General features: G+C 45.3%; 1 protein-coding gene across 43 annotated transcripts in view; it reads right to left on the minus strand.

Moving 5' to 3' along the window:
* Positions 1-17,515, minus strand: part of STX3 (syntaxin 3) — an 89,427-nt gene that overhangs the window by 32,112 nt on the left and 39,800 nt on the right. For all 43 annotated transcript variants that reach the window (XR_012423196.1, XR_012423191.1, XR_012423190.1 and 40 more), the window contains exon 2: positions 541-624. Coding sequence is in view for 28 of the 43 variants with exons in the window: in XM_065528150.2 (XP_065384222.1) it covers positions 541-624 (84 nt within the window). In the remaining 15 variants the exon portion in view is untranslated. The remainder of the gene's footprint in view (positions 1-540; positions 625-17,515) is intronic.

Consider the following 17,515-nt stretch of genomic DNA (forward strand, 5'->3'; position numbering starts at 1 on the left):
GTGCACCTGGCTAATTTTTGTATTTTTAGTAGGGTTTCGCCATGTTGGCCAGGTTGGTCTCAAACTCCTGACCTCAAGTGATCCACCTGCCTCGGCCTCCCAAAGTGCTGGGTGTAGGCGTGAGTCACCATGCCCAGCCCCAAAATTTTCAAAACTACACATCTGATGTATCTGAATCACAAGCCTAAAGATGCAATGTTTTATACTCATGGTTGTGATCCTATGGTTGATTCTGTAATTGTTATGTACTTAAAGCAAGAAAGGATATCATTAAAATGTTGTCATACGGCATAAGACTTTAAAAGCATCTCTTCAATTATATATAATTGACCCTCTGCTGACTTTCTTAACAAGATTTTTAAAAATCCAGATTCAAGTAAATATTGAAAAGAATGTCATTTTAATTTCTTTGCCTGGCCATCCCACCCTAACAAAAGACTGTGACCTTCCTCTGCTACCCTGAAAAATCTAAGGTTTTTTATTCTTACTAAGGAAGTAGTGTTTCCTTATGTTAGAAAAAAATACAGGAAGATTACCTACCTCAGAAAAGAACTCGTCCATAAAAGCCGTGTTGTCGATAGCAATCTCGACCTCATCAGTATCATCATCCTGTGTCAACTGCTTCTGCAAAAGGCAAAACAGAGCAGAGTGAGACTAAAAACACAATAAATGGCTAACATTATTGAATGCTCATGAAGCACCAGGAGCTATATTAACCATCTTACACATAATTTCCTTTAAAACTCATAACAGCTCTATGATGTATCAAACTCTGGTGTCTCAACATCTGAAATTAAATCCTAGCTCTACCAATTGCTGTTTTGTTTTTGTTTTTGTTTTTTCAGGGGGTGAGGGGGAGAAAGGGAGGAACTGGCAAGTTACCTATCTTGCTGTGTCTACGTTTCCTTATCTGTTAAATGCTGATAACAACACTACCTGCTTCATAGGCTTGTGTAAGGAATAAAACAGATAATGAATATAAGACGCTTTTGCATGGTGCCTGGTATACTGTAAGTTCAACACATGTTAGGTCTTGTTGCTGTTGGTGGTGGTGGTAGTTACTGTAACTCACTACAGTTGAGGAACCTAAAACTTAGGGAGGTTAGGTAACTTGGCAAAAACCACACAGCTAAAACATGGCAACAGGTAGAGTCGAACTCATCTTTTGGATCTGAACCCCAGGGTTGCTAAACCCTTCTCCACACTGTTCAAACAGGTTCCAGACACAATTCCTACAAAGCATAAACTTTCAATCTTCACGTTAGGAGTAAAGATTTTCCTGTTTTCAGAAACCACCTATCACAAAGGAAACAATGCTATGTCACTCCCTGTCAGAAGCTCCTGTTTATAAGAAAGAGGAAGCTCTCCCCCGGCCTCCAGCCACCTCTGGGGACCTAAGCTTTCTCAATCTCATTCAACTTCCTTTGTAAAAATTCACAAAATGGTAATCTAAAGGAAGTGATTCCATTCCCACCCAGCATAAGGGCCTGAGCTGTTTCTACATTCCTCTCCAGTGTTCTTCCCAGACAGCTGCTGCACAGCACATTAATCTCTGATTTCTAAGCACAGAGAACTGACTGTTGTGAAAGGTGGAGGTGAGGCAGGAGATGAATCCCCCATACCTGCTTCTTCACAACTTTCAGCAGCCTCTGACCCTCTAAGTCCAAGATATATCACTCTCAAGCACTCAGAACTCCATGGGCAATCAATGCTACCTGGAGCCTCTTTCCTTCACCCACTACCATCCCCCTGAATCCACGGCAGAAGTTGTTACCGGGAAATCCTATGGTTATTTGGGATTCTCCAGCCATGTGGAGAGTCTCTTGATCGGCTCCCCCAGCATCTCATTCTCTGGCTGGTCTGCAACAATTAGCATTCCCAGCTTAATAGCCACATTCAAGGGAGTTGAATTTGAGGGCACTGCTACCACCTCCCCGATCATCTTCCCAAAATTCAGAACTGACCACGTGCCTCTGCTACGTAACATCATCCAATGACAGCTCAACTCCTAGAATTTGAAGTCCCAGTGCCTAACAGAGCACATGGGGCCCTTTAAGATAAAGCTCCACTCATACTTCTCCTTCTATGATGCACACTCTAGACAAAGCAAGCTACTCGGACACACCATTTCCTGGACACACCATTCTTTTAGATCACTCTATCACACGAGGTGTCCTCCTGAAAGGCATTGGTCCAACTGACCAAAATTTCCCTAGCCCTTAAAATTCAGCTCAGACAACCTCTCTATGCCTGACCTGGGCATGGCTCCCGCATGCAAAAGTTAAAACCTCCCTAAGCTCCCACAGCACTTTGCACAAACTTTCGACAGCAACCATCACAGCCCTTTACTCACCCCTTTACTCACCTGTCTTTCCACACCAACTACAAACTCCTGGAGATTCTGTTACAGTAGATACTTTGGGGTTTTCCGTGTGGGCGGGGGAGGGGCAAGTTTATGGAGGAGGACTCACTCTGCTGCCCAGGCTGGAATGCAGTGGCGCAATTACAGCTCACCCCACCTTCAACCTCCTGGGCCCAAGTGATCCTCCTGCCTCAGCCTCCCAAATAGCTAGGACTGCAGGCATGCACCACCAGGCCCGGCTAAATTTTTTAATTTTTTTGTAGGGACGGGGGTCTCACTAAATTCCCCAAGCTGGTCTCAAAATCCTGGTCTCAAGTAATCCACCCGCCTCAGCTTCCCAAAGTGCTGGGATTATAGCTGTGAGCCACTGCACCCAGCCAGAGTGGATACTTATATGTGTGTCTGTGTCTGCTCGAAACACCTTCGTCTGTGGAGCAACCCCTCACGCCCTCCACATGATTTGGGGGAGGCGATCAACCATGACCCAAGTTCCCTGAGGAATCTGAATTGTGACAGGAGTCTGAAGTGAATGGGCCCGAGTCAGTTGATGGCTGCCCCCAGAGATGTCAGTGAAATTCCCAGAGCTGCCCTTGTTCCCATGCTTCCCACAACATCCCTTGGCTTTGGGCAGGTTCTACAGAACTTCCCTAGTCTTCTTTCAATGAGTTCAACAGTATCCTCCTAACATGTCTTTTTAAGTTCATTTAGCCAGACTTGGGTTTTGTCACTTGCAATTAAAACTGAGCACTGTACTTGTCATTAATTCATTTATTCCACATTTCCTGAGTGCTCACCCTGCACCAGGCATATAATAGAAATTTAACCAATTTTAGCTGAATAAATAACTAGCTTCCACAGAGACTGGCAGCCAGGATTCACCATCAGTTTCTAAAGTTTGAGACAAAATGTTCCCTTCATCAAGTATCACCAACTCTCAGGCCTCTCAGCAACCTCTAGAGAGTTCCAGCTCCCACGAAGTTCAATGTAACCCAGTCTTCCTCTAGGAGAGTGAGTTAATAAGCTTTTTGGGGAGTATCCTTTCTTCAGAATCATCTAGAGAATGACTGAGGGGACAGACCTCAAGTATACCCATACACACACTCCCCACACACACACACCCTATACATACACACACTCCATGCATACACCCACCCACCCACACTCCACATACACACACCCTACACATGAACACACACCCTACACACATACACTCCACACATATACTCACCCACATACACTCCACATACACACACCCTATACACATACATTCCAAACATACACCCATACCCCTTCATATACCCTTCATACACACACAGTACACACACACACCCCTTACACACATACCCTATACACACATGCTACACACATACACTCCACACATACACCCACACCCATTCCATACAACACACCCTACACACACTCCACACATACACCCACACCCATTCCACATACACACCCTACACACACTCCACACACACACCCACACCCATTCCACATATACACACACCCTACACACACACACTCCACACATACACCCACACCCACACTCACACACTCATAACCCTCCCTCACACATCTACAAGCTCCCACACACACACCCACACCTGCAACCCACACTCCAACACATCCCCTCCACACGTACACCCACACACCCTCCCCCCACACACGCAAACACACACACACATACACATGTATACCCTACAAGACATCAATTCAGTCTTCAAACACATGTGTTAAGGAAATAGGAAGAGGCTACCATCATGGGATGGATTAAAGGAAGTTTCCAGAAGCTCGGAACAACTGTGACCTGGAGCACAAGAGGTAGACACCAATCACTCCATCATGACGTAAGTTCTCAAGACCCCCTAGTGTCCGTACAGGGATTCCCCACATCCACAATGGCTACTTCTTGGCTTTGAGCAGATCTAGCCAGGCAGCCTGGTGGCCTTCAGTGAGAATCTGTGAAAACGGGCAAAGGGAGACCTAGGTCCAAAACCTGCTGTTACCAATTACTGGCTGGGATGCCTCAGTCAAGTCCCGAACCTCTCAGAGTTTCTAACCTGTAAGTAGTAATACCCCCACAGACCTTATGACCTTTATGAGGGCCGAAAGAGATCACACATGGAAAGCACAACACCAGGCATATATCAGCGCCTAACCCCACTGCCCCGCTGAAAAGATGTGGGTGTACATGAGCAGAATCCCCTGTGAGTCATCACTGTCTGCATCCATCCTCATCCTCATCCTCCTCCTTCTCCTCCACAGGAAGTTCTCAAACTAAAGGCTAAGTCAGTAAGATCGGCTCCATGGCAACATAATGGCCAGCGCTCTATACCACAGTCCATCGCATGCTACTGACTGAACATTAAACAGATGGTTTAACCCCTCTGAACCTCAAAAATATGGAATCAACCTAAGTATCCGTCAATGGATGATTGGATAAAGAAATATGATTGATTGATTGATAGATAGATAGATAGATAGATAGATAGATAGATAGATAGAGGTAGACAGACAGACAGATAGATATGGCAGGGGAGTAGATGACAAGAAATTACTTAATGGATACAATGTATAATATTTGGATGATGGATACACTAAAAGCCCAGACCTCACTACTATGCAATATAGCCATGTAACAAAAGCACACTGCTACCTCCCCTTAAAGTTACACACATGTAACACACCTCTGAGCCTCAATCTCCTCATCTATATAATAGGAATAATAGAGTATTTTTAGACCTTGCTTGAGTAGCAGACCCTATACCACTGCAACAGCCTCCTGCTCATCCCCACCTCCATTATCTCTCCGGTCCAATCCCATTACATCCCTGTTTCCCAATACATGATGGTTCCCTATTAATTACTGTGCAAAAGTCCTCAGCCTGTCTGTCACAACCCTCTGGAAGCTGACCGTATTTATGCGTTTAGCTATATTCCCACTCTTCTCCCCCAGGCACCTTCTGTTCATCAATTTGATCTCCTCACTGTCTTCTGCACACATCCCATTGCTTCCTGCTCCTGGGCTTTCTTAATACCATGCCCTCTCATTCTTAACCACCACCAATAGTCATATTAGCACTATGTCCCCTATTCCCAACCACAACCAATATTCATATACTCCTCTGCTATCCAAATCCAACTCTCAAGGTCCAGCTCAGGTTCCATTTCTCCCAGCAAACTTGCCCCACTTCATGTTTAACAAATAGTTTTATGAGTTGCCATTTCAACTTCAAGCTCAATTTTAACCAACTTGAGGTCAGGGATATTATCTCATAAGTGCTACTAGTAGCTCCTGCACACCTGACACAGGGCGGGGCACATAGAAAGCTGAAGTTGGTATCAACTGCCTGAATCTGCCTGTCACATGCGATGTGACTGCATGCCTACCAGCACTGCCAAAACGTACTCTTTGGTTTTACTGCAACAGAGAGAATCCCTGCAAAATCCACCCCCCTTCCCTGCCTCCTCCTTCTATAAAAAATATATGCTACCTGCCAGGGATGCTGTGAGAATTCAATATAATATTTTAAAGTTCCCTATGGAATGTAGAGCACACAGTAAGAACTCAAGAAAGCAACCATATATAAGATCTAGCCAAGTCAACTTCTGTATAGCTCTGACCTGGATATGAGTATCTTTAGATACAGGACTTTCAGAGCTGAATGCAATGTTAAAGATTTTACCATCAAATCCCCTCATTTAGAAAAGGGAAAACGTTGAGGTTGCATTCTGGGCCCCTAAATTCTTTTTACTTTCTGTTCAGAGAGGAGGTCTGCACAGAAACCAGGGGCAAACCAAGGCCCAAGATGAAATAATGAGTTACTGACACAGAAAGGAATAGAACCCAGGTTTCTGGATTTCCGTTTTCCCATGCAGAGTTTTTCCCACTGTAGCATGCCACTTCCAAAAATACAAAATAACAACAACAAAGTTTGGTCCAGATCAGAAAATTCAAGGAAGAGGCCATCGTCGCATGTTATCTGGAGTCACATGAAACTGCAGCTACCAGCAGACTTCCCTACAGAGCAAGCTCAACCAATCCCAGGGCAAGGGCTCCTGCCCCTCTGACACACATGCGCTGTCTTGCAGATCTAGAGGCATCAGAATCCAAGGGCAAGGAAAGCACACAATGCTCTTATCTTCAGCCCACATGACTGAGCCAAGAAGAGAACTTCAGCATCTTTATCAAAGAATCAACGTTTGTGGTAATAGGAACATTACAGGAGCAGCAATATCAGCCACAATAAAAAACATACAAGTAAACCACAAGCCCAGCCATCCACTTCCTCCCCTCCCCAACCTCCAGATGCCTCTCGCCCCAGGAGATGAGAGATATCACCAATGACTTAGGCAACACAACTCCAACCTGGGATCTATTTCCCCCAACCCTACCCCTCAAGTGTGCCCACAAATCCAGAAAGGACAGCCAGAGCTATGACCTCCTCTCTGGACAGAAAGTAGAAAGAGTTCAGGGGCCCAGAATGCAACCTCAAGCACCTGAACTGCAATTCCTGTCTCTCAAGGCTGTGTCTTTGTCTCAACTGCCTCCTCTATCATTGTTAGTCTATCTGACCACAGGTTCCTCTCTTCGTTAGCTCATATAATTTATAAAAATATCTGCAACCCATAGAGCCCCTAGTAGGTGCTAGGTGGCCACAAGACACTAGCTGCTTTGTGTACACCATGTCAATGAATCCCATCTGCAGTATGTAGTTGAGAACGTGCAGGTCAGAGAAGGTATAAGTTATTCAAGGTCTCCCAGCTACTGATTTGCCGAAACAGGGCTCAAGCTTAAGTCATCTGTCCTAAGCCCTTCTTATCGCACTGCACGCTGCTCAGGGCAGCCTGTCACTGAGAGCAGCTGGGGCCCAGAAGCTAAGCAGCCCAACCCTGCAGAAAGCATCCTGGGCTGAGAGAGAGAAGCTGTGGCCCTTTGGGGACAACTACTGTTTCCATTAGGCCTTTCTCATCAATTAACGAGGGGCCTGGCTTTCCAGTGCAGATTTGTGGAAACCCAGGATACTTCACATGTGCCTCAGAAACCCCACTCAGGGTACTCAGGGAACTCAGGGAGTGGGGAGCCAATGGGGGGACATAGCCGTCCTGAGTCTCACCCCCTCTTCAATTTGCAGAGCTTTACTTTTATCTGCTTTATACACTGGGATTGAATAAAGATTTCATTTTAAGAAAGAGTCCTCCTGTCACCAAAGAAAGAAAAAAGTTGGAAAAATCACAGAAATAGATGAACAAGTGCTTTCTAAAAACAAAGAGTCTGTCCCTCCTTTCCACGTTAAAACACGTCTGCAACGTAAGTTTAAATCATCAGTGTCTCCTTAAGAATTTTTACAAATCACAGTCGCAAGGCAGAATGAGACAAAGGAAAAGGAAGTCATCCCAGATGAAGAGCACACTGTTCACCAGCTCTGATTCTCTTCCTGCCACAGGTGCCAGACCCCAGGGAGACAAAAGGGTCCCAGGACAAGGCAGAAAGCCCAAGAGCCCCCAGGAAAGTTTCTGGGTCAAAGAAGTAACAGAGGGGAAAGCGTATATATGGTCCTTAACTTCCCACAGTGGGGCATTAAAAGTTTGTGGGCCAGTGGGGCAGCACCCCTCCTGGCACAACCAAGCGAGTACAAATTCTTGCACCTTCTCTTCTCCAAATTTAAACAATTATATGCCCTGGAGACACAGATGCTTCTTTATAAATCCAGATTATCTCCCAATAAATTTAACTCAAAGAGACAATGACACACCTGGATTTTTTGTTGTTGTGTTTTTTTGTTTGTTTGTTTGCTTGAGACAGAGCCTTGTTCTATATCCCAGGGTGGAGTACAGTGGTGCAATCTCGGTTCACTGCAGCCTCTGCCTCCTGTGTTCAAGTGATTCTCCTGCCTCAGCCTCCCAAATAGCTGGGATTACAGGCGCACACCACCACACCCAGCTGATTTTTCTATTTTTAGTAGAGACGGGGTTTCATCATGTTGCTCAGGTTGGTCTTGGACTCCTGACCTCAGGTGATCCATCCGCCTCGGTCTCCCAAAGTGCTTGGATTACAGGCATGAGCCACCACACCCAGCCTGACACCTGGTTTTTCTTGTCCTTGCTACCCAGTTCTCCCAACTGCCTCCTTCCAGATAAGGGTCTGGGGACTCCTAAAGACAAACACCACCACTTACAAAGGTTACACAGACACACAGACACACAGACACACGCACACACTGCCCAACATCTGGTTTTCCAGTCCCTCTTCTTTCAAGAGCCAGAAATTCTGAGTGTAGGTTCTCAACAGGCACCCCATGCTCTCTGTTTCCTATGTAAAGAGTCAAATGACTCTTCTCCAGTGCCCAGTTCTCTCACTAAGCTGTGCTTTCTCTTCCAGTGAAATCTTCTCAGAGGGCACACTTCCCCTTTTCACTTAATTCCATCTTCCCCAACACACTCATCAGATGAAAAGAGGAAATCGACAGATAATGATATCCTAAGTGAGTCTCACACTTTTACTTTGAAGAAAGCTCTAGCTGAACAACTTGAGGAAAGAATTAGCCCTATTTGAAAGATGAAGACATTGCAGAATAAATCCTATCAGTGAGCCCAAGGCCAGTGAGCCAGTGGACGACTGGACAAGAGTCAAGGTCCCTGAGGACCCCACTCCACTCAGTGTGCCCTAACAATAATAATAATAATAATAATAATAATAATAGATAATGTGCGCGTGTGTTGTTGCAGGCACTTTTGTGGTTTCAAATATATTAATTCTCCCATTAACCCTATGAGAGACAAATATTACTTTCCCCATTTTCAGATGAGACAACTGCTTAACTAAATAATTCATCCAAAATGATTCGGCTAATAAATGACTTCATTAGGACTCCTCAAGTCTGTGGAAGCCCAGGGCTCCTGCTGTTCCCCACTACACGCACTTGAAGGCACCCTCCCTACTCAGGCTCAGTGAACACGCTCTCGCTCATTTCAGGGGATGCCACAACATCCATAAAACTAAGGTGGATTAACCTATATGCATGAGTGAAAAAGATACCAGTGTATATAATCCAACTCAGGCAGTCAGATGTATCTCTGTACCTCTACAGAGATATGGAGCTGAAAACCTGGCTCTACCATTTAATAGCTATATGGTCTTAAACAGGTTACTTAACCACTCTGTGCCTCAGTTTCTTCATTTGTGACACGACAAGAATAATCTGCTCATAGAATTGTTGCAAGGATTAAATCAGTACTACACGTGACATGTTTAGAGCCATGCTAGGCACGTATTAAATGCCCTAGATCATGCCATCTAAAGCAGAAAATTGGGCCTTGTTTTTGCTAAGAGTTTCTGTCAAAGATGCAGTTCTAATGCCAATTCTTAGACAGTGACACTAGATGTCTCAGGAGAGAATTTCATGTATTCATTGGCATTTACCTCATGTGCTTTAAATCTGTCATTTTTCTACTATATGCTTTTAAAGAAACAGAGCTCCCTCTCAATTCTTCTTCCACTACTTCTCCCAAATTTTGATATTTGCCACTCTTGTGATCACTCATTTCTTTTTCTTTTTCTCTTTTTTTTTTTTTTTTTTGAGACGGAGTTTCACTCTTGTTGCCCAGACTGGAGTGCAATGGCTCAATCTCGGCTCAACGCAACCTCTACCTCCCGGGTTCAAGTGATTCTCCTGCCTCAGCCTCCTGAGTAGCTGGGATTACAGGCATGCACCACCATGCCTGGCTAATTTTGTATTTTTAGTAGAGATGGGGTTTCTGCCATGTTGGCCAAGATGGTCTCGAGCTCCCAACCTCAGGTGATCCACCCGCCTCGGCCTCCTAAAGTGCTGGGATCACAGGCACGAGCCACCGCACTAGTGGAACAACGAGTGATCATTTGTTTCTAAATAGTTTGTCATTTCTACTTTGATTTATCTTTAGCCCAACAGTTATTTAGTAAGGCATTCTTACATTTCCAAAATGGATTCCCCTGGGGAGGACAATTATTGTATTAATTTCTAATTATATGACTGTTAGGAAATGGCCTATATGACTTTTAGTCTGTGAGATTTGGCATTTTCTTTGTGTCTTAATACATGGTATTTCTTAATCTCCTATGTGTGTTTCAAAAGAACTTGCATTCTGTTTGTCGGATACAAAAATCATTGAAGTCCAATCCTCACATGCCATCCTACCTGCTTTTGCTTCTCCAGACCTGAGGTGGGTCTAGAGAAGGATAAAAAGCCCCAAGAAAGTAAGAAGAGGGGGAAAAGGCCCTCTAGGTAGACGTTATGTATACTAACAAGGAATCTGTGGCTAGGAAGGTTAATTCATCCAGAATCACACAGTTAATAAGGAACACAGCCAAGATTAGAAACCTGGGTGGTCTAATCCAATGTTCACTCCTTCATTAACTCAGAGAGGCATCTCAGGGTCTCATCACCCATCAGCACAACCACAATGTTCCATGCAAAGTAACAGATTCATTTGTTCATTCATTCAGCCAGCAGTATTTATTGCACATCTAACATCTGCCAAGCAACAGTCCATGAGATACAATACCACATGACACGTAAGGACAGTGCTTAGCCCAAGGCATTATACACCCAAGAGAAGACGCAGTGCCCAACCTTGCCTGAATTCAAGGTCGAGCCTGGGGAAGATGGAGGCTTATTTGAGAATGTTGGCAGAAGTGACTCCTTGGATAAATTTTGAGGAATGAGTAGATTTACCCAAAGGAAACCTACAAGAAGGCCACTCAGGGTGAGAAGATCAGACCTTCTTCCTGCTTTCTCTCTCATCCCAGGAGCCATTCAAGGAGATTCAAAGAAAGCCTTCTTCTTCCTCCTGGAGATCTCAGGTGTCCTTTAGATCCTTCCTCCTCTACCCCACACTTCTTCCCTCTCTGACTTCCTCTCCCTTCCCCTGTCTCCTGTCCTGGCCTCTGGACACCACCACGGCATTCAGTTCTCAAGGACACAGGAGGAAGAAAGGAACTAATACTGTCTTACTCCATCCTCAGCCTTCTCCCCAACCCCTGCTTTCAGCCTCTGTCCCACAAGCTTCCTCCCCCTCATGGTCGTTCTAGAATACTTAAATAACAGTGACAACGCATAACCTTCATTGAACACTTAACATGCGCTGAGTGAGGATCCTTCTAAGATGTGTGCTTTCTATTGCCCATGATAGTTAACCCCTAGGCCAGTCTTCTGGGGATATTCCCCATCTTACAGCTGAGAAAACTAATGCGTAAAGACACCAAGTGACCTGCCCAAGATCCTGTGGACAGTGGGCACCTGAGCTAGGAGGGGTGCCTGGGCAGCCGGCTGCCGGGCCTTTGTCCTCAGCCATCTGGAGTGCTGCCTCTTAACGGCTGCTCCACTACCACCCCAGCTGTAGCAAGTAGCACCGGCCACAGGAAATGTGCTTCCAGAGTACTAGAAAACAGATGCTGGAGCCCTGCCGACAAGGTCACAAAAAAACAAGGAGAGACTAAGCAGTTGTCAGACGGGCCAGAGGAAGCTAAGGAGATGTGACAACCGAACGCAATGTGGTGTTCTGGACATCCTAGAACAGAAAGAGGACATTAGTGGAACAACTAGTGAAATCCAAATAAAGTCTGGAGTTGGGTGAATAGTAATGTATCAATGTAAGTCTCTTAGTTTTGTTAAGTGTACACTGTAGTATAAAATGTGACCAAGTGAGGGAACCAGGAGAGGACTAGACAGGAACTCTTTGTACTATCTTTGCAACTTTTCTGTAAATCTAAAAGTAGGCTAAAATTTAAAAAGTTATTTAAAAAAAAAAAAAATCCTGATGCCATACTGAGCTGTCCTAACCCAGACAGCTGAACACACCCAGACAGTATTTGCTACACTAATCTCTTTAGGTGGGGGTTGAATTTCACACAGTTTCCAGGTGGAGACTGGGGAAAGTTGCCATGGAAATGGTCCAATGCCAAAAAGCAGGCTGCCCTGAGAGAGGAGATGGGGTGGGGGCAGTTGCAGAGGGGCCTAACATAAAGGTGGCTGGAGGTAAGGCCCCTCAGGGATTACAGAATCTGCGGGCAAATACATTTACAGAATATCCCCATTCATCGGTGGGACAGTTTGGTTTACAGCTTTACAGGCTTTGGGCTGGGAAGGTACAAGAGAGAATGAGACACACGTGATCTCCGCTGTCCCAGAGCACAAGAACTAACAGAGCCAATGGTATCTGCAATTGCAACACCATGTGGCTATCTGTATATACCACCAAAAATAAAGTTTGTGGGGTCCGAGGAAAGGCATGGTCAGTGCTGTCAGCCTGGGAAGCCAGATGACACTGGAACTGAGACTTTGGAGATATGCAGGATTTTGCCAGGAGAAAAATGGAGTAGCTACGTTTTCACCATGGTAGCCACATCTTTGCCTTCATTGTCTTTCTAAATGAGGGGCAACCTTCTACGTCATCTTGGGCGAGGTGTTTTAGGAGCCTTGGAACTCCGTCCCTGGGGATGTACCTGTAAGGTCTGGCTTCATTAGCAAACATATGAGTTCCCTCAGTAAATGTTCCACTTCAGGTAGGTAAAGGTTCACCAGCCCACAGGGAATGCAGCAAGAAAAATAAGTCATAATAATGAGGAAAGGATGTTTAAGGGTCAAGCTGTTGTTGATTATAAGAGACAAATGTTTAATACATGCCTACCATGCAGAGTGCTAGGCACTGGGGCTCCAGAGGACTATAACTGAACTACTGTTGCATCAGGGGCATATAGTGCAGTTAGGGAGACGATCAAATAAAGTGTAAGGTGATATGAAGAAGCAAGACACACATGTTCAACTCTTGAGCCCACCACTTCCCAAATGGGGATCTCAGTCAAACCTGAGCCTCAATTCCTTCACTTGTAAAGTGACAATAATATCCCAATTCCTTTGCTTGTAAAATGAGAATAATACAAAAACCCACTTTGCCTTGCAGGGTTGAGAGAATTAGAGACAAGGTATGTAAGGTATGTAGCACAAGTCTGTCCAATAGTAGCTGCTCAATAAATGATCATTGTTATTGTACTTGATAGGGTGACAAGAAGTACTAGAAACATTGACCTTAAAGACAAAAGAACCTAGAAGATAAAGGGTCCAACTTATAAAAAGTAGTGGACAGTGGTTTCAAACCCACTCCATGGTAACCAAAAAAAAGAGAGACAAAACAAAACAAAAAACACAACCCACTTCAAAGCAACATGTACCCCATGAGAGCTGCAAGAATGGAGGAGAGTATTCTAGGTTGCAGTTAGAGAACACGACTACCTATAAAGAATGAGTTTTGGAAGATGGGTGAAATTTTGACAAAAGGCAGGGAGGAAGCTTTGGAGGAGAGAGAGGACAGCATGAACAAGTGTCCCTCCCTTAGCTCCTGCCAATTCCCCCTACTTCCCCCACACTCACAGGAATAAAAATAAAATTAATCCCCTTCTCTCATCCAAGCATTTTCTGGCCTCTGGCTGATGGGGCTGTAATCCCCACTCAATCCCCATCACTCTCAGCTCTGCTTCCCGTCTGCTCACAGAAAAACAGCTCTTCCAGAGAATGAATCCTCCCAGGTACAGAGAAGAGGGGAGGCAGGAATCCTGACTTCTGTGAAATTTTATGACTAGAGAAGGACAGAATCTCAGTGAAGTGCAGATTGGCATGTTAAGGTTCAGTTATGATCCAAAGCACCTGGCACATAAAAGTGGCTCAATAAATATTTATTAACAAATTAAGCTTTAAAGGGGAAGTGCACAGCTCCATGTTTCTGATGGGGTTACAATGTTATCCTAAGGAACTATGATTCCACAAAGATCCCGGAGCTTCCAGTGGGGAAGGAGGCCAACAACAGCCATTTAGGAAGCAGGAAGACACAGAGAGAGTAAAAAGTCAGTCTGGCCTTTAGAGCCCCGGGTGGTTGATTTCATTACTGTGTCCCTATTAGTGCTGGTCTTTGAAGGGTCATTCCATCCACATCATTTCTAGTCCTCTATAGATCAGTCTCTAAGGGGGCCCAAAGGCTTCAGCCTCTATTCCACACATCACTGGCTTCCCCATTACCATCATCTCCTTTTGATTACTGTTGGTCGTCTTGTCATGTACTACATGTGTTTGTTTTCCCTATGTGATCATTTACCCTTTGACACTAGGACTTTGTCAATCCTGCCTAAACCTGATGCCCAGCAGGATGCTAGGCACACAGAGGTCACAAAGCTCTGATCATGGTGGTCAGCAGGTACTATACACATGCGACTCTGCCGATGCTCCCTTGAGTTTTTTACATGCTTGATGCACCAATGGGAGAGTGATTAAGACAATCGAAGATCCTTGCCTTTCTTGTTAAGCCTCAATTTACTCACTTGTAGAATGAGACTAATAGAAAAACCCACTCCACTTTGCAGGCTTGAGAGGATTAGATACAAGGTACCTTTACATATCTGGTACATAAAGTACCTTACGTACCTCCAACCACCTTTACATATCTGAAAAGGTCAGACTGGGCTGGAAGAAGCAGCTGAGCTCAATCATTACTTTGTCTTGGGAACCCACCCAAAGCCTCAGGCCCATCTCCCATCTTCCAAAGACTGGCCAACAGGGTCTTCCCATAGTTGCTTCTATCACAAGGATGATATCCTCATGTCTATTTCTTCTGTTTCTTCCTACCTGACCACGAACTTTCTAAGGGCCAGGAACATGCGTTTATCACCACTACACTCCAGCATCTAGTGCAAGGACTGGCACACAGTAGGTACTCAGTACTCAGCAAATGTTTACTGAATGAAAACAGGGCCATGCAAAAGATCACTAAAGCAGGAACTGTCTGGACTCAGCAGATTCAAAGTTCAGCTGCTGAGAAGTCAGAGAAAACCACGTCCTGGGATAGGCTAGGCAGAGGCACTGCACATTCCTGGCAAGCCTGTCCTCTGTCACTGAAGAAGCAGGCTGTTGAGGGAGCCCGCCAGGAAGAGCAGTGCAAGAGACCGGTGAGTCAGGTCTTGTGATCATGGCCTCAGGAAGGGATGCCCTTCTGTGTGGACGCTGCTACCAGCAGGCCAAGACAGAAGAACTCACAATAACAGTGGTGGGTGATTGTCATGGATTATCTCATTTTACCCTCACAATGATCCTATGGGAAAAGGGTGATGATCCACTTTACAGGGGCAACTCTGAGGCCTCAGTCCCTGTAGACTTCAAAGCCTTAGGACAGGCTCACAGACAATTAAGCATTTTAGAAAACCACACATTCTTAAGGTTGGTGAAGGCCTTATATCTCCTAGTTCATCTCCCCTCCAAGAGATGCTCAAATTCCTACAACATTCAACCTCCCAACAAGCTTCTTGCCTCCTTCCCATGCTAGAGGGTGCACCACCTACTCCATCCTTGGGCGGCTCTGTCTACTAAAAATACTTTCTTACAGAGTCCTCATTTCTACCCATCAACCCCATATGTTCTCCTTGTATCTACCCAGAGCAAAGCCAATCTCGGGCACGAAAGCCCTCCAGCTACCGGGAGGCAGTTACCACCTCCCCTCCCCAGGATTTAGAAAGAACACCACAGAAAGAGATTGCATAGGCTGCTCAATGTGCAATCTGTTTCATGAAGGTTGACAAATGCTTCTAATTGATAACGGAAATCAGAGGGAGAAGATGCATATCTTGTTTCAGTGAGGCTGATCCCCGGGAGTCTGGCTGGGGAGAGGGGATAAGAGGAGGGGAACTGACATCAAAATCCACATAAACCTTAACAGTCTTCACGGAAAAACCTATAATAACACCAGAAGGGACTTCTGAGATCAATTAAATTCCTCGTTGTATGAAGGAGGAATTGAGAAGCAGAGAAGTTAAGCGACCCAAAGAAAGACAGTGATCAGAGTCCTGGAACCTGCCACCTGTGTCACTTTGTCCCGCGCTGCCATGCATCTGCTCCAATACGCTACAGAAGCCACCCTGTGATTTCAGAACAATCCTCCCATAATAACACCATCATCTCCAGTCTCGCTTTCACCACATCCCCAAGAGGGAAGGGGAGGAAACCTATCATTAATTCCATTTTACAGAGGGTAACCATGAGGCACCGAGGAGAGGCAAAGAGACTTGCTCAGGGTTCCCAGGCAAATTAAATTTATTCTTGGAACTGAAAGTTCAGTTAAGACTGTTTGCTAATCGTTGACAATGAGCTACTGCAAGGGGCCATGGAGTATCTTCCTCTGGAAATGGATTTCCTAACAAATGGAAGAGTCTGCTGTTCAGTTTTGTACTTTTTTATGGTTGCTGAATGTGCCGACACAGAGAGATCTTCAAAATCGTACTCTTCTTTTCCTTCTGCCTCCCCAACCAGCGTGCTTCAAGGGAAGGAGCACCGTGGAGAGTGTCAGGAGCCTGGGTCCCTCTCCTGGTGGTGCCCTGCCTGGTTCTGTGTCCTGGGGCATCCCTCCTACCCCGTGAGTACCAGTTTCCCCATCTATAAAACAGGGGCAATAAACTCTGCCCCATCCGTAACCTGGACGCTGTGAGGCTCAGATGACTAAGCACAAGACTGAGGCAGGGAGGCCACTCCCACAATAGGCAACTGTCCCTTTGCTTCTCTCACTTCCCCAGCTCCCTGCCTCCCCTGCAGCGCTGCTACCCAGAACAGGTGAAACAGACATGAAGGTCTCATCCAAGCAAGGGAGGAAAAGGATAAACTCTTGTAACATCATCCCAACAGTCCCTGACATCTGCATTTTCCATAGAGCAGTCACAGTTATTAGCATATTTCACCATTTATTAAGTCCCCCGTGCCATGCACCATAAAAGTGTTCTTATGCATGTTCTGCTGCTTTTCCACCTCACAACTACCCACTTCACAAACGACAAAACTTAGGCTGGGAGTTTAAGGGATTGCCAGTAAGCAGTGGAGCCAGGAGGTAACCCCAGTTCTAATCCAGTCCAGTGCTTCCCAAACTGTAATGTGCCCGTGAATCACCTGGGGAAATGGATGAATAATTAGATTCTGATTCTGCGGGGCTAGACTGAGGCCTAAGCTGCTATACTTGTAACACGCTCCAAAGTACCTGGACTAAATAAACTCCTGAGTATCGAGGGCGAGATTTTAATTCTATTAAGGTAGAACCTGTGCCACTGAATCTTCAAGGCTTAGCACTGGACCTCCCCCATAGAATACA

The sequence above is a fragment of the Macaca fascicularis genome, chromosome 14, assembly GCF_037993035.2.
Source record: "Macaca fascicularis isolate 582-1 chromosome 14, T2T-MFA8v1.1".
NCBI lineage: Eukaryota > Metazoa > Chordata > Mammalia > Primates > Cercopithecidae > Macaca > Macaca fascicularis.